The sequence below is a fragment of the Macrotis lagotis genome, chromosome 1 (assembly GCF_037893015.1).
Source record: "Macrotis lagotis isolate mMagLag1 chromosome 1, bilby.v1.9.chrom.fasta, whole genome shotgun sequence".
NCBI lineage: Eukaryota > Metazoa > Chordata > Mammalia > Peramelemorphia > Peramelidae > Macrotis > Macrotis lagotis.
The window spans coordinates 40,725,752-40,743,805 of NC_133658.1; the positions used below are offsets into that span (position 1 = coordinate 40,725,752).

At 40.9% G+C, this 18,054-nt stretch overlaps 1 protein-coding gene across 7 annotated transcripts in view; it reads left to right on the forward strand.

Moving 5' to 3' along the window:
* Positions 1-14,443, forward strand: part of ADGRG5 (adhesion G protein-coupled receptor G5) — a 28,744-nt gene extending 14,301 nt beyond the window's left edge. For 4 of the 7 annotated variants that reach the window (XM_074198590.1, XM_074198569.1, XM_074198581.1 and 1 more), the window contains 12 exons: positions 656-787; positions 1,125-1,203; positions 2,646-2,793; positions 4,144-4,266; positions 4,814-4,930; positions 5,850-5,892; positions 7,145-7,272; positions 7,401-7,522; positions 8,462-8,721; positions 10,185-10,302; positions 10,434-10,711; positions 11,663-14,442. In XM_074198590.1, the coding sequence (XP_074054691.1) occupies positions 721-787; positions 1,125-1,203; positions 2,646-2,793; positions 4,144-4,266; positions 4,814-4,930; positions 5,850-5,892; positions 7,145-7,272; positions 7,401-7,522; positions 8,462-8,721; positions 10,185-10,302; positions 10,434-10,711; positions 11,663-11,889 (1,710 nt within the window). In that variant the 5' untranslated portion in view covers positions 656-720 and the 3' untranslated portion in view covers positions 11,890-14,442. The other 3 variants (XM_074198604.1, XM_074198550.1, XM_074198559.1) reach the window with 3 other exon arrangements.
* Positions 14,444-18,054: the final 3,611 nt, after the last annotated feature.

Sequence of the window (18,054 nt, forward strand, 5' to 3'; positions counted from 1 at the left end):
GCAGTAATCTACTCTGGACATATCACCCATATGGGGAACTATGTTCAGATCTGAGCACCATAGTTTTGAAAGGACATTGATAAGTGGGAGTGCATCTGGAGGAGGACAGCTTGGGGGTGGGGGGTGGGGAGAGACTTAAGTTCATGCCAGTCAAAAATTAGTGTAAAGAAATGGAATTGGTTAGACAGGAGAAAAGAAGACTTGGGGAAAAATAATGCCTGTCTTCAAGAATTTGAAAGACTGTCATTTGAATGGGGGATTTGACTGTTTCTGTTTGCTCTAGGCAGGCAGAACCAAAAGTACTGGGTGAACATTTCAAAAAATATTTGGGCTTGAAGTCAGAAAATCTTCCTAGCAATTAGATCTTTCCAATGGGGGAATAGTCTACCTCTGAAGGCAGTAGGTTCCCCTCATTCAGGAGCCTAAAGCAAAGAGTGGATGGTAACTCATCAGATATGTTTTAGGGGGGATTCTTTATCAATAATGGTTTGACATTCTCTCCCTCTCTGAAATCCTGTGGCTCTCTGAATAGTAAATAGAAAGAGGACTTGATAACAAGAAAAAATAGCACATATGTCCCTAATTGGTAGTAGGTCAGTTTTCTCCTGTGTGAAATGAGAGGTTGGGTCTTAATGTTGTCTAACATCCCTTTCAGCTTTAAGGCATGTGAGTCAAACAGGAAGTCTATAAGTGAGGTGGTGACACAGGGACCGTGGAGCAATGATGCTCCCCAAGTGCATCTTCTTGTTCCTGTGCCTTCTGACTGATTGGAGCTGGGCTACCCAAGGTAAGCCGGCTTACGATTTTATCCACTGAGCTGGAGAAAGAGATCCAAGTCATCTTCTGACCCTGTGAGTACCTATAAGCATGTGTACATACATTTACATTTTTGTGGGACATGGAAAGTTAGAAGGTTAGTGGGAGGGCAGGCTTGGGTACCTCAGGCACCTGGACAGAGGGCTAGGCCCTAGATGCATGTAAGGAGAGGTCACCCACACCAGGGAATGGGAGCAAGAAAGACAAAAAGATGAGTTTTCTCATCAGTGTCCAGTTCATTCTAAGCCCTGGAAAGATGGGGAAAACCTGGAGGGTAAATTCAAATCTTAGATCCCCTGCAATCACAGAGCAAGAAAAAGAACTGTTGAATTACATGAAGCGTCTAGAAAATAGCAACAGATCTCGGAGGATTCAAGATAAGCAAGGGTAAGTGGGGCTGGGTAGAACCCTTTTTCCTCTCCTCTTTCTAGCTATTTCTCTTCTACTTCTTCTCTTTCTTGGGGTACATTCCTAAGATAGGGAGTCAGGAGATCTCAGTCTAGTTCATGACATTTCTATTGAGCTTTAAGGTTTACCCAAAATTTTCTTCACACCTACCACATCAGATAATAATAAATCACATTATTTTCATTTTATGGATAATCAAATGAAAACACAGAGAAAGGATGTTGGTTCTTAATCTAGTATCACCCAGCTAATAAAAGAGTCAGGCCTGGAATTCAAATTATGATCTTTATATTCCAAGACCATATTTCTTTTCTCACACTAGATAGACTGACTCACTTGGATGTGGAGAAAAGTGTGAAGGACATAAAGCCAGGTCAATCGGGCTCTGAGAATCCTAGTCCTGAAAATTGTTGGTGGTTTAATCCTGAACAATTTGCCTACCCCCTTCTGGATCTTTCTTTCTTCTTCTGTAGAGAAAAAAGCTGAGCTTGGAGTCAGGAAGACTGAAGTTAAAATCCAGTGCCAGATTCTTACTACCTTAGTGATCTTGGACAAGTCATTTAACCTCTTTCTGCTTCAGTTTCTTCACCTTTAAAATAATGGCAAATCAAAAGCGATATTTGTAAAATGATTAGCACGGTGCCTATACATAATAGAAGTTTAATAAACACTTGATTCTTTCCTTTCTTTCCCCATATGCTTGCTGTGATAGAGAAATGATTTACTATTTTTATACCAGTTCCATCACCTTTATGAACCTCAGTTCTCTGATCTATCTGCTCAGGAACAGTAATAAAAGTATTTGAGAAATGAATTGTTTGGGAGGGAAAGGGACATGACATTGATCTTAATCCTGGGGTTCACCTAGTCAGCTCCCACCCACCTTCTTTCCCAATTTTTTTTTCATTCTTTTGTTTCAGTAGTTTCCAGTTCAGAATAGAAAGTATTATTTTTAAAGTTACAGAGAGAAGGGACCTTTTCCCATTATTCCCTTTCCCTTAGGGGAGAAAACCCCCCATGGGTGGAACCTTAGACAATCCACACGCAATGGTCTTATCAGCCCAGGTCCAACACTACTCTAATAATTTGGCTAATAAATTCCCTTTATCTCATAATCTAGGCACTGACTGGTCAATCTAGGGCTTAGAAGTGAATGCTTGGTTCCCTAACAATTTGTGAGGAAGTGTCAAAATATCAGGATTCCATAGACATTCTTTGCTTCTGACTGAGCTCCTGAAACCAAACACCCATAGACACAGCCTCTCCTCTCTGCATAAAATCATGTCAGCCACATGGTGCAGTGAATAAAGCCATTTCATTCATGGCTCCTGTCCCCTTCCCACTCTTGTTGAGGGCTCTCTGGTTCCTGCCCCCTCTCTTTCTCTTCCATTTACATGATAATCTTCCCCTTTCTTTCCCAGATCAATCCATTTATTGGAAGCTAAACTGAAAGAGTTCAACTTCTCTGATGATACTGCCACTTTCCAGACCAATAAAATTCAGTCTCTCATCTTCAAGCTCACCTGTAACTTCCCTGGGCTCACCATCAACAGTGTAAACCTAGAGAAGGTCAGTGGCATCTTCCATTTTTTTTTTTGCTTTTAGTTTTTTGGTTTTTTTTTGCAAGGCAATGGGGTTAAGTGGTTTACCCAAGGCCACACAGCTAAGTAATTGTTATTAAGTGTCTGAGGCCGGATTTGAACCCAGGTACTCCTGACTCCAAGATTGGTGCTCTATCCACTGCACCACCTAGCCACCCCATGGCATCTTCTTCATTAGCTCCTTCCACACTCTGTACATTCTCCTCCCCAGACAGCTGGTGGAGAGGGGTTAGAATACCATAGACATCATCCTGACAGTTTTGCTTCTGACTAAGATTCTGAGACCAACTTCCAATAGATCTGACCTCCTTTCTGTTTGAAATCATGTTGGATAGGTAGTGGACTACATCTAAGACCTACATTTAAATCCTCTTTCAGACACTCATTATCTGTATGACTCTATTATACTTAGTTCTCTGTGCCTCAGTTTTCTCATTAGTAAAATGGTTATAATAATAGCACCTACCTTTCAGGTATTTGTGAAGATAAAATATATTAACATATATAAAGTATTTTGCAAACCTTGAAGTACCATGTAAATACTAGTTGTTAATAAATTTTTAAACTATATATATATATATATATATATATATATATAATATAGATATCTAGATATATGAAACTGCTTTGAGTCCTTAGTGGGAAATGTTATATAATGGTATGAAGAGAAAAAGAATTGTGTGGTGGAAAGAACATTGGATTTGGAATGGGAAAATTTGAGTTGTAATCTCAGCTCAGCCATTTATGTATTATTTGTGACTACTTACCTCTCTGAGCTTCAGTTTTCTCATCTATGAAGTGAGGTGATTTTAAGATGCCTTGCATCTCTTGACCCTATGAGACCATCATCCAGACTGAAAGTTTCTCAAGGTCATAGGATATAAGTCCCCAGCAGAAGTTTCTCACTGACCAGGTTCATGTCTTCCTGGAGACTAACATTTTGCTTAATGATAGCTCTGCCCACAGAGGCTATTTAGTTTATAATATTGACTTGTTGATGAATCAGTCAATGGGAGACTCATTATCTATAGATCCTAAAGTTATATGGATCAGGACTGGTTCAGAGGAATACAGAAAGACCTCCTTACCATCTGTCTTGCCATTCTGGAGTTCCAAGTCTAATTTACTGTGTGGTTCACTGAACTCTGAAACATCAGTCTTATTATTTCATCCAAAGGATACTGTGCCTCTTCTAATGGTTCTCCAGTGTCTTTTGGTTTCACTAAAGGGACTGGATTTTTGGTTGGTCCCTTCAAAAACAGTAAATCTTTACTGCAATGGCCTGGCCAATACTCATACCTCTTCTGGACTCCCTTAGGCTCACAGGAGGCATGTCATGCAGTTCCCCACTGAGCTGACTCAGAAAGCCTGCAAAGCAAGGAAGGGCTCCAAGGAGCTGCGATTGATCTGTACCTACTTTGAAATGGAGTATTTCTTCCAGGTTAGAGCCCCTGGGGAAGTCAAAGTGGGAAGAATCACCCCAGTCTCCTCAGGACTGTCCTTTTGTCTGGGATTCCTCTCCCTCTATCCTTCCAGCTTTGACCCCAGTAGCTATGATTTAATATGAAAGAATTATAGTAGTAAAAGGGGGAAATCTTTCCTATTCCCTTTTGCAACAAACCTCACCCTTCCTTTCTCTTCTGTGCCAGCTTGATCCCTCTGTGTCTTCTCCTGTGTGAAATCTCACTCTCCCTGTCCCATTTTGGGTCATTCTTGATCTTTTGTGGGTCAGCCTTTGCCCTCTCTGCTCCTTCCTATACCAACCCTCCTTTCCCCTGATTCCATACTGCACTTGAGGACCCTATCAAGGAGAAAAGAAAGCCCCAAACCCAACCACTATCTAACCCATCCCCTGGGTGAGAAGTGGGGCTTTGTGGAGAAAACAACTGACCCGAAGACAAGCAGGTGGGGAATTTCGTATTTCCATGTTTGAATGGCAGGTTCTGGAACACTGCTCCTGCCTATTGCGTCTTTCCTCTTCTTTGCAGGATGATAATGGAAGTCTTCTGCTCAACAATAACATCTTAGGAGCCAGTTTGGTGAACCACAATGTGTCCAGTTTGAGGCAGAATATAAACATCAGATTTTGGTACAATCAAAGCCTGGTAAGCAGAGGGGAACCACACATCCACACTCAAACACACATATAGACACATACTATTCTGAAAGCTGCTGCTACAAAACCAAAATATTTGGAACTATTTTCAAACCACTGCATTTTGATAATGTCACATTCCCCCCAAATAACTTAGCTAGTCAAGACTCCTTCGATATTTGTTCAATGTCTGGGGCTAGTCAAAGGAGTGAGGTTTGAGACAGTGCTTAGAACTTTTAGAAAGTAAAGTATCTTACAGTCTTAGAAATCTTGGGTCCCAGTGGGTAGCTCGGACTCACCAACAGTTGGGATTGGAAGAACCTTCTATGAGAAAATATAGAAGATCTATTGTTCCAACTCTTCCACTAATTTACCATGTGACCTTGGGTAAGATATTTCCTTTCTATGGGCCTCAGTTTCCTCTCATGTCTAATAAGGGAGTCAGCATGTTTGATCCCTGAGATCTCTTCTAGTTTTAACATTCTATGGTTAAAGAGAACTCAATTTGTAGACGGGCACTCAAGTTTGAAAGTTGCTTCTATTACTTATTAGCTGTGTGGTCATAGGGAGGTTTTTAGCCTCTTGACCTCAGTTTCCTCATTTGTAGAATGAAGAATTTAGATGTGATGATATCTAAGAGATGGATGGAGGGGTACTAGCTTCCATGTTTCCTCCCTTCTTGGTTTCCTGTGACATTACATAGAATATACCTTCCCTGCTTATATTAATCCCAGAACATTCTAACCAAGGTTTTGACAATGTGGGAATTTGTCCAGCTCTGTAGATAAAAGGAGCTCTCTCTCTCAAGACAAAGACTTAGTTCAGATCCAGCTCAGTTAGGGGAGAAATGAAAGTCTTTTCATCCTTAACATTGACTTTGACAACTGATCAGGACCTTCTCACTTGATCTTTTCTTTCCTCCCACACAGGACAGATATAATTTGACGTGTGTCTTCTGGAAGGAAGGAGCAGGTGAATTTCAACAAAGGACAAAATCCTAAGGGGTTTATTAGAGGCTGAAGATGTCAGCAAAGGATGAACAACTGGTTGAACAAGGCTGCACAGTGTTGTGGTTCTGGGGAGGGGGGAAACCATAGCTACCTATAACTGCTGGAAATAGTTTTTCATTATTCAAATCTATTTAAAGATGTGAGAAAGTCAGCTTGGCACTTGTATTGGTTGTAGTGAAAGGAAGTCTATTGGTGTGGGTTTTTTTTACTCTTTTTAAACCTCCTATCTCTGAGCTTTTTGTTTGTCAAAATAGGTATTATTGATGTCTTTTGAAGGTTGTTTTTTCCCATCATTCAGATTCCTCCCATATTCCTCCCCCTTCTGGAGAACCATTTCTTATTAGATTTTTCTTTTGGTAAGAAAGCAAAGAAGGAGGAATAAAGAAGTAAAAACAACAACATATGAAAAAAGTACAGTGTTTTATGTAGCACCCATGGACGTCATTCTCTCCCCCACCCCCCACAGATAGATACTATTGTTGGGGACAGTATCACCTCATATATATCTTCTTTGGGGTTGTTTGCTGTTCATAATTTAGCAACATTAATTTTCAAGATTTTGGTGCTTGGCGTTTTTTCCATTTACATTATTATAGGCATATATAGATTGGTTTCATGACTCTGATTACTTCACTTCTTATCAGTTCATATAAGTCCTTGCTATTCTGTATCTTTATGGCTTTATCCCAGGAACAGTAATATTCCATTATATTCATGATTCACATCTTCTTTAACCATCAACCATTTGACTTCATTTTATCTTTATTACAAAAAGCCTTCTTAATTCTGACATATTCAGACCTGTTTTAAACCTAGCCTTGCTTCTTCAGGTTTACATTGATTGAAGGGAGGGGCTGGTGAAGGTAAAGACTAGTTTGGGCAGAACTGGAATGGGAGTCAGAAGAAGAATCTCAACTTTGGTGTTTCTAGCTATGTGACATTGAAAAAAATGCTAAACATCTCTGAGCATTGATTTTCTACTGTAGAAGAAAGGAATTGGACTAGATTGTATCCAAGGTCCTTTCGAACACTAAAATCAAGAATCTATGGTGTCATATTTACATTGGCTAAACCACTCTGCTCCCCTCCCTCCACTCCCGAACCTGGATAACTGATAGTCAGTGATCCTTGGTACCTAACATGTTTGTTGAATTGAATTGAGAATTGAATGGTTTCTCATATCCTGGACACATCTATATCTCTTCTTGACCCAGGAAAAACCAGTTGGGGGGCCTGGAGCACTGAAGGCTGCAAGACCATCCGGGTATTCCCAGATCAGGTCCTATGTCACTGTAATCACCTCACTTACTTTGCTGTCCTCATGGTAAGTGAGCAGACCATGGTAAGTTGACCTCACCCATTCTCTCTGGTCCCAGAAAAGAAAGACTTCTCCAGAGTAGTCACTTCATCTATTTTGAAAGTCTGGATTTCATTCAATTATCCTCCTTTTTCTCATTTCCTCTCTTTCAGAAACTCTCATCGGTCAAGATTAGTAGGGAGTTACTGGCCCCACTCACCTACATTTCCATTGTGGGCTGTAGCTTGTCTGTTGTGGCTTCACTGCTCACCATCCTACTGCATTTCTATTCCAGGTACTCTGTGTAGCCAGAGGCAGGTTCCCTAGGGTTATGATTTCCATGTCATTTCATTCAATTCTCATTTCATCAGATTTCTATCTCTCTTCCCTCTTCATCAAAAAAAAAAGTTCCTACCCTGATCTCTCTGCTTTATGTCTTCCTTTTAATTTGCTCCCAGGGAAAGACTATGGAATCACAAGGCATGAACTGAGTTAATAGTATGGGTTGGGAAGGGCATTTATCCTATTTGTATTTCTCCAGTGTGAGAAAGGTCCACGGTCTGAGATTCTGTCCACATTTGGACAGAATTTGAGATAAATTGTCCCATTCTAATTTATTCCCTTCATTATCTCAAAAGAATCCTTGGACACTTCCCTAGGACCTTCAATATGGAGATCCTAGAGCCCCCCCAGGTAAAACATCTCCCCAGTTTCTCAACCATTTTCCCTGTAGATTGAAATACTGAAGCAAGAAGCACAGAATTCTCTCTCTCTTCTTACCTTAGCCGGTTTCCTGTTCCCTGACTTTCCAATATGAGAGAAATCTCAGTACTCTTATGTATGTTAGAAGTAGCACATGCAATAGCATCTATTGGGAAGGGGATCTCCAAGAAAAGACAAGACCCAAGAGTTGTTCCCAATAAGAATTAAGTCTTACTGTCCCTGCCCTGCTCTGGTGAAAAATGGTGTCAAGATGAAACAAAAAGTAGACTAATCTGTATTTCTCACAGACAAATTCTAGTAATGATAGATAGCAGGAGTTTTTAAGATGCAAGATTGCTGGGCCTAGAAGGCTTGGTGATTAGTTGGGTCTTGTTGATACTTCATGGTATGGGGAAAGGTGGGGGACTTTGTGGATCTAATCCCCTCCAGTGCTCATTCAAGTTCCCTCCATCCTTGTTGGGGATGGATTATTTGACCTCGATTTACAGTAGTCACCTACATCTCATTCCAGGAAGAAGAGTGATTCCACCACCTCTATCCACATGAACTTACAAGTATCTGTCATATTCTTGAATGTCACCTTCCTTCTCAGTCCTTCCTTAACTTTGCAGCCAGTGGGGTGTGTGGCCATAGGTGCCCTGCTTCACTATGCCCTGCTCAGCTGCCTTACCTGGATGGCCATTGAAGGCTTCAACCTCTACCTGCTCTTTGTTCGGGTCTATAACATCTACATCCAGAGATATATCCTTAAGCTCTCTGCCCTAGGTTGGGGTGAGTACAAATCCTCCCTCATTCTATCACTCTTTGATCTCTTTTTCACTCTATCCAGGCCCTCTGCCCCTTTATTATTCTTCCATTACCATAATCACTTCCTCAATAATACAATAGTACAATCAATGGCAGAAGAGTAAGATAGAGATACATAATGATAGATAGATGATAGATAGATAGATAGATAGATAGATAGATGATAGATAGATGATAGACAGATAGATAGATAGATAGATAGATAGATAGATAGATAGATAGATAGATAGATAGATAGATGATAGATAGATAGATGATAGACAGATAGATAGATGATAGATAGGTAGTAGAAAGATAGACAGACATAGATAAAGGAGAATGACTACATGGATAGTAGATAAAGAGATAGATGGTAAATGAATAGGTAGGAGGGTAGATAGATAAAAGAATAGAAAAGAGTGGATAGATGGATGAATGGCTAGGCAGGTGATAGATACATAGATGATAGATGGAGAGATGGATTTTTTGTGAATAGATGAATCTATAATAGGAAAGTAGAACCCAAATAGAAGAATGGGTGGATTAATGGATGAATGGATAGGTGATATAAAGGAAGGAAGCAGAGACAAAAACTCTGTTAGTAGGATGGACTAGAGAGAAAGAGAGAGGGGCAGAGAGACCAGATATTTATGTCTGTGTGCTAAGCGCTAAAATGTATATGTGATAAGCCCTAAAAATGTAAATGAGAGAATTCCTACTTTTAGTACTTTGCGATCTCATGGAGGAAGTCAATGCATGAAGGATAACTGAAAGAGGGAAAGGTATCCATTCAGGGGCAGGGTGACTGGTAAGGAGGAGAAGGGTTCCAGAGAGTTGAGCCATGAATGAAGGAAATCATGCCTGGGACCCCTCCTGGAATAGTGACCAGGAAATGAACTTCTCTTGAAGCCTTTGAGCAACTGGGGGGTGACTGGCATGACTACTGATTGATTACACTTCTAGGAAGGGGATATCATTAGAGACCTCAAGAAACAGATTAACAGCTCATGTGTGTATGTGTTGCAAGAGGTGGTTGGAATCCAGTGTGGAATAGAATAAGCATTTATTAAGGGACTATAGTAAGCACTGTACACATTATTTCATTTACACATTATCTCATTTAATCCTCACAACTATCTTGAGAGATTTTATTATCCCCATGTTAAATTTGAGGAAACGAGAAAGGTTGAATGACTTGCCCAGGGCCACACAACTTGTGTCTGACACCAGGTTTTCCTGACTCCTGGTCCAGTAATCTTTTCACTGTACCACCTGTCTATGGGTAGTGAATACCAGGGTTTAGAAGGCAGTCACATCTATTATCCTCCCCAGGAAAAGTTGAGGATCTGTCCCAGGGCATCCAATAGGTCCTCTTCACTGACTCTATTGCTCTGACTACTATGGTTATACCAAAGTCTCCCCTCTCTGATGCCATCCTGCCCCAACAGGGTTTCCTGCCTTCATTGTACTGCTCCTTCTCCTTTCGAATAGCTCTACCTATGGGCACTATGAAATCCAAATAAAAACCATCCTGGAGAATGACACCAACTCCCAGAATGTTTCCATGTGAGTATCTAAGAGTCTTGAGTCCTGGTGGGCCCCAAGTTCCAGGGGAGTGTATTTGGGAACCATGGTTTCTGGTTTCCTTTCCTGTCTCAGATAGGGTTTTTGGAAACTTTCCCTTGCTTCCTTCATAGGTGCTGGATCAAATCAATGAAAATCCACCAAATCTTTGTCATGGGCTATACAGGTGTCACATCCTTCTTCAACCTCGTCATCCTTGTATGGACAGTAAAGATATTCTATGGCCTCCACTCTCAGGAGAAAAAGTGGAAATCACAACCCTGCCGGGACATCACCACTGTCCTGGGCTTGACTTTACTACTGGGGATCACCTGGAACCTGGCTTTCTTCTCCTTCCCTCCCTTCTTACTGCTTCAGCTCTTCTTCTTCACCTTCTTCAACTCCTTATATGGTCAGTTGTCCCCTTTCTTGACCTTGAGTAAGGGAAGGACAGGAAGGTCAAGAGTAATAGTGGGAGAGACAGTGACCTCAGAACTATTTCCTCGTCTCTTTCTCAGTTCCTATTGGGTGATCAGAGGGAGGATTAGAAGGTCTGAGGGAATCTGTGAGCATTTTCCAACTAGGGAGCGGTGGAATGGAGTCAGGGACACCTCCTATGACTTGGGTATAGTGCTTATTATTTCCTCCTGCTGGTCGCTCACTATCTGTGTGACTTTGAACAAGTCACTTTCCTCCTCCATAAAATGGAGTAGTTTGAATGAGATGGCTTCTCAGGCTCCTTCCAACTCTAGATCCAGAGTCCTATAGATTCTAATCCTAATTCCAGTTTTAAATCCCATAAAGCTGCTTTGAGGGTGGAGCACATATCAGCAACTCTCATATTTGGCCTTCATCTTGCCACCATTCTCTAGAAAGATGACTCTTGTTCCATGTGTCTTGGCCTCTTCTAGAACAACTCATTAGCCCTAGATCCTTGGAATTTGCTCAGCTTTGCTGATCAAAAGTTGCATAAACTAGTCAAAATTTCATTGACTCCCCTATTAGGAAAATTGGATCCATCTATGGTCTTCTCTAAATAAATACTCTACCATCTTTTTTTTTGTTTTTGCAAGGCAATGGGGTTAAATGACTTGCTCAAGGTCACACACAGCTAGGTAATTATTGAGTGTCTGAGGCCAGATTTGAACTCAGGTTCTCCTGACTCTAGGGCCAGTGTTCTATCCCCTGTGTCACCTAGCTGCCCCCTTATTCTACTATCATCTAATCCCTTTCATGAGATAGAGATTGTGCATGGCCAAGGAACCTGGGGAATGGCTAGATCCTCCCACAAAGGTATCTGTGATTATAGAGTCAAGATTACTTATCTTATTATTCGAATGAAATGCCATGTTTTTGCCTACAGGTTTCTTCCTTTTCCTGTGGTTTTGTGCTCAGAAACGACATGCTGATTTGGAGGCTGAGACCTCCACCTCTTCACAGATGACACGGATTGGGCTCCAGAGCCAAGATTTTCCTATCAGATCTCCTCAGCCTTCTTCTCTCACCCACTTCTCCAGTCCATTCTCTCCACATAGCACAAGTCACCAAGAGGGTGGCATAGAGGAGGATATGGCATGTCTGGGGACATAAGGAGACACCCTTCCATGCCTAGTACTCTTAACCTCCCCGGGAGCCAGGATTTTGTCAGGATCCTGAGCCTGCACTCAGAGAACTAATTCTTGTCCTTGGTTTTTCCTATTAGAAAAGAGATAAAAGCCACTATCAGAGGCATTTAATTTCCTTCAAAGAACACCTTCCTTTGGGACAGGATGAGAAGACTGAGTTGGAGGGTGAATTTGGGGACAGTCATGGTAATAAAGTGGGAAAGAGCCCAGGATTAGGAGGTAGATCTGAAGCCTTGATCCTGTCACCAATTTACTGTGTTACCTAGGTAAGTCACAGCAACTCTCTGAGCTTCAGTTTCCTAATCTGATAAAGGGAAATAATAGTATACCTCATAAATGCTGAGAGGATATACTATATTGTGGATGAAAAAGGATTCAGGAGTATTCAGTTTTAATCTTAGATTTATGTGATCTTGGACATGACATTTTCCTTCTCTGGTCCTCAGTTTATCCATCTGTAAAAAAAGATGATTTGGGGGCAGCTAGGTGGCACAATGGATACCACACTGACCCTGGAATCAGGAGGACCTGAGTTCATAGCTGGCCTCAGACTTAATAATTAATAATTACCTAGCTATGTGGCCTTGAGCAAGTCACTTAACCCCATTGCCTTGTTAAAAAAAAAAGGGGGGGATGATATTGAACTACATAATTTTTTGAGTCCTTTATAGCTCTTGGTACTCAATGATCATGTGACCCATTGTGATGATTTCTGTGTAAATGCTTTGGAAAACATAAATTTTGTGGAGACTTGTTTTTGAAAACCTGTGATTTTATCTTTGTGCGGAACTCTTACTGTGGAATTTTCTTCCATCAATGTAGAATTATGCAACTTAAAGTTTTACATGTTTGCCTGGGTGCACTGAGAGATTACTAACACATCCAGGATCACCAGCCAGTATGTGTTGATAATCTTGACCCCAAATGTTGCTAGCTCTTGAGGGATCCCTTTACCATGCTTCCTCTCTACTGGACATAAGAGGCTATTATTGACTAGCTTGATGGCACAGGGAATAGAGCATCTGCCCTAGAGTCAGGAGGACTTGAGTTCAGATGTGCCCGCAGGTACTTAATAATTAACTAGCTGTGTGACCTTGGGCAAGTCACCTAATTCCATTGCCTTATAAAAACAAAAGAGCCTATTATTAACTAGGAGGAAGAAATGAATGAGTTTTACCTTAATACCTCTCCCTTCCCCCTACCTTCCCTGCCACCTCCATCCTAACATAGGCTCCACAGGAGCATCTTCTTGGTGAGTAGTGAAGGTTATTTTTCCTCTGCTCTGTCTCCCTTACATCAAAACCATTGGGCAAGAAATCCATATGTGAATATTATAGATGAAATCTTCAAGATGATGTTTAATTTTAAATATAATCTCCCATTTAGGTATCTTGGTTCTCAGTTAGGAGAACCTTGCTGGGAGGAAGCCCCTCAATTTGTTTTTCTAATGAGTAGGAGATCCCTTGTTCTTGGGAGGGTGGGAAGGCAATTCCCCTGAGGATGATGGAGCCTCTCAGATAGTGAAATTTTTAGGGACCTGCTCAGTAGATCCTTCATTTATGATGAGACAATGACAATAAGGGTCAAGCTTGGGAGTAGGCAGGACTGGGGAAGGAGGATGTCTTATAAGAGAAAACAGTAGAGGTGAAAGAGACATTGAAGAAAAATGGACTTTGTACTTTGTGACTGATCAGTACACCAGACTGTAAGCTCCTTAAGGACAGGAGTGAAAGGAGTGTGGAGATGGGAGTGAAAGGAGTCTGAAGTTTGCCTCCTGCCTAATTGGGAGAATGGAAGAACTCCCTAATTGGAAGAATGATAGAGCCCTTGTTTATCCCCCAACTTATCCAGTATATATTGTTTGTGCATATTTAATTTTTTCCTCTTCCATTAGATTATGAACCTTTCCATAGCAGCTGTTTTCTTCAGTACTCAACACAGGGACAGGTCCATTGTAGACATTGAATATATACTAGTTGATTGTTGATGTGGGGAGCAGTCAGGAGTGGGAGCCAGATTAAGGAAAATGATGCATTCGTTTGATTTGAGGCGTGTTGAGAATCAGGCACCAGCAGGAATGAATGTTCTGATAAATACACTGTCTGAAATGTGGGTCAGGTTTGGAGTTGTCCATTGGAGTATCACCGCTAACTGGCTGAGTTACAGAGCCTCTTTGGGGTGGGTGGGCCTGAGGAAGGGATTGTTTCCCTACTTTGTTTGGACTCTAGTCCCCTGACCTCTCAACAGCCAAGCCCTGAGACATCTAAACTGACAGAAGACATGGAAATATTGGCGTAATTTCATGAGCAAACCCATATCACTTCTCCACTTTCAACTTTCTCATATTTAATGACATACCTCGTTCATTGGGTCATTGTGGGGTGTTAAATGATTCTGTGAAAACGGAAGGAAAGTGATTGTGTATGATAAAGGCCTTGTAAACATAAAAGCACCATAAGGTCATCATCACTTTTGTGAAAAAATTATCATTATTAAATTTTTAAAAAAATCAATATAAAATGCTAAGTAACTAAAAAGAACCCTTACACACATAAACATTTCTAGAAAAATACACTTGTATTATACTTTTATCATCTTTAAAATGAGCTGGAGAAGGAAATGGCAAACCAGTCTACTATCTTTGCCAAGAAAACCTCAAATGGGATCATGAAGAGCTGAAGGCAACTGAAGTAACAGAACAATACTTTTATCATTCAAAGAGGACTCCCAGAAGGAGATGACCAGACAGTAAAAGTAATCCCTCCAGCGGTCCAGCCATGTTTCCTGAGTTGAGTTGTGACATAGAGTCTATAGATCTGAGACCATGATTTCCTGGAAACTATAACCCCAGATATCAAGTTTCTGGAACCATTCTCTTCCCCTTTGCTGTTTCTTGCTCTTGCACATACTGGGGGGAGGGGAGTAGGCAGTGAGAAAGGAGAGCTAATTTCACCCTTCCCTCTTCCTGTGGGCAGAGCCTTGTGCTAGGTACTTTGAAAAAAGACAGAGAACTAGGAGGCAAACCCTTCTAGAATATAGTATAATGGAGAGGAGAGGCAATATACAGGAAACCTCAAAACTCTGACCAAGTCCAAGAAGCCAGAAGTATCTTTAGTATACAGTAAATTCATTCAAACAAGCAGTGTTTTCTGAAGGAGGTGTATCCCTATAGTAGTGGTATGGAGTTCTGGGGGAAGGAAAAGGACAATGTTATTCAGTCTTTTAAATCAAGACCATGCTTACTCTGTTTTTGCTCAGCCCAAGTCAAAACTACTTTCTACAATCCCTTCTACAGATGGCATCCTAAGGAGGGCTTAGTGAGAGAGGTGGCCATTGATATCAAGCTGTTAGCCAAAGCTCTATGGTAGGAAACAGGAGTCCTGAGTTCCATTCACAGCTGGTAGGATGTTCATGGAAGCAGCCTTGGAGGAAGAATTGAGAGATAGATGGGTGACCTTGGCCAAGTCACTTGGTTTTTGTCAGGTGAGCAAGTTGTATCAATCAATCAATAAACATGAGACACCTGTGCTAACTGATACTATGCCAAATGCTAGTGATACCAAAAGAAGTGATTGAAAGTCCCTGTCCTTAAGGAGCTTACAATCCGGTGTACTGATCAGTAATCTTGAAACTACCGTGGTTCTGTGAATCCCTCTTCCTTCCAGAATCAAGAGCTGGCCCAGGAGACAGAGAGCTGTGAGATGTGCATCATTAGAGATGGGCCTCATTGGTCCTGTGGACAGACTACTGGATTTGGAAGCAGAAAGTCTTCAAATGCTACCTCACACACTGTCTTTATGAACCCTTAATTTCCAATTTACTCCACTTGCTGGGCCCCTGGGGACAATGCTAACTTGATGATCAGTAAGTCTTTCATATCCTGAGGAAGCCCAGCCACACTGCTCTCATTCCTTCCAGTTCACCCTCTGAATGGTTTGTGTTAACAAAAAAATAATGTATCTTGCTCTGGTCCCCTTGACAAATCCCAGCCTACACCTTCTCAGCAGAGTAAGTTTTTAAGCAGCTGGTAAAAAGGCAGCAGCAGGAAGTAGGATTATAAAGAGAAACCTAGAATTCATACATAAACCATCCCCCAAATCAAAGGCCCATACTTTGCAAAGTGCTAACATATATTAACCATAAGTCACATCCTGGTAGCATGTGCTAAATCTGTGAGAACTGGCTGTCAGGATACTTTGATCCTATGATATATAAATCTCCAATAAATTCTAGAAATCTACAGTTAAGACTAGTAGAACCTAAATGGTGCTGCTAACTTTGGAATGATGTGGATATGTCAACTTTAAAGTTTTACTGAGCTTGTTGAGATGACTTGGCTATGTTAATAAACTAATCCCAAGGAGGCATAGGGGAGAGTCCCCATTCCCCCAAAAACCTATAAAAATGAGACTTCAAACTCTTCCCTCTTCCATGCTGTTGAACGTTCACAACTAATCCTCCACCCCCTCCTCCCCATCCCCTCTATGTTTGTCTTTGTACCCTTTTTACCATTTCTCTCTTATATTTTCTGTATCTATCCCCCCTGAACCCTCTGTCTCTTATTAAAGTTTGATTGAAAATCTGTTCCTACTTTTATAGTAGTCTTTTCTGGTGAGTACCAAAACAATTAGCATGCTTGCCCCAATTTCATAATTTCATAAATCAATTAGCAATTCACTGCTTCATCTCCACACTGACTGCCTTGCCCTGCAAGGGTACCCTTCTTCCCTCTCCTCTTCCCTGCTTTCCTTTATATTTTGTCTTCTATTAGAAAGTTATCTTAGGGGCCGCTAGGTGGCGTAGTGGATAAAGCACCAGCCTTGGAGTCAGGAGTACCTGGGTTCAAATCCAGTCTCAGACACTTAGTAATTACCTAGCTGTGTGGCCTTGGGCAAGCCACTTAACCTCATTTGCCTCGCAAAAACCTTGAAAAAAAAAGAAAGAAAAAACTTATCTTCTCAAGAGTAAAAATTGTATTTTTTTTGTACTCTCAGTGCTTGGCAAATGTTTTAAATATAGTAAGTGATCAATAAATAATCTAATTCATTTGTCTATTCCTTTTATTCTCTTTTCCCCCTCTATTATTCATTTTCCTTCCCTATTTCTCTATCAATCCCTCTCTCCACAACTTCATCTCTCATCCATCTAGTCATTCATACATCCATTTATCTGTTTATCTAGCAATATCACTCTCTGCCTCAGTTTCCTCATCTATAACATGGAAATAGTAATAGCACTTACCTCACAGAGGGTAAAAAAAAATCAATCATAAATATATATATAGACACACAATTATGTGTATATGCCCATATACAAACATGTAGATATCTACATATGTGCAATATGTGTATTTATGTATATATGTCTATAATTTTTGAAGACTTTAAAGAGATATATAAATGTTAGTTATCATCATTTAGCATTATTGAAAATGGAGTGGGCTGGAAGGATGGACCTGGACTTTTTACTCATTATTCCCAGGTACGACCACTAGGTGTCAGTCCTACCCTGTTTTTTGCAGGTTTGGTTTTTTTTTCCTCCCCTCCAGGGTAACTTTTCCATCTCAGTCTCTGGGGAGGGGAAAAAGAATTAGGTTCCTAGCTTAACTTGGTTCTAAGTCCAAAATACTCCCAGGATCAAGTAACAGGCACCCTGGCTTCTCAGGGCTTCCATGGCAGCCCTGGCATTTTCCATGGCATCTGCAAATCTGGCTCCAAGTTGGTGGTGGAGATGCCACAGATAATCATCTCTGGTTCTGGTTCTGAAAAAGACTGAGAAGACAAATAATAAAGAAGAGAAGCACACACACTCCCAGGTCCATTTCTCAGAGCTGAGGTAAAAGAGAGAGTGGGAAGGAAAATTCTTCCCCCTCCCACCAGTTCAGTTGATGGCACCCTCTGGATGCAGTCAAAAAGGGAATAGCAGTGAGCAGTGTGGGAATCAGGGGAGTGACTCCTCCAATTTCTAATGTAATAATAATAATAATAATAATGATAATAATAATAGCTCCTGGATAATGATTAATAATGGAACTTTAAGGTTTATAAAACTTTATTTTTCAACAATCCAATGAAGTATTACTACCCCCATTTTAGAGATTAGGAAACAGATTCATAAGAATTTTTCTTAC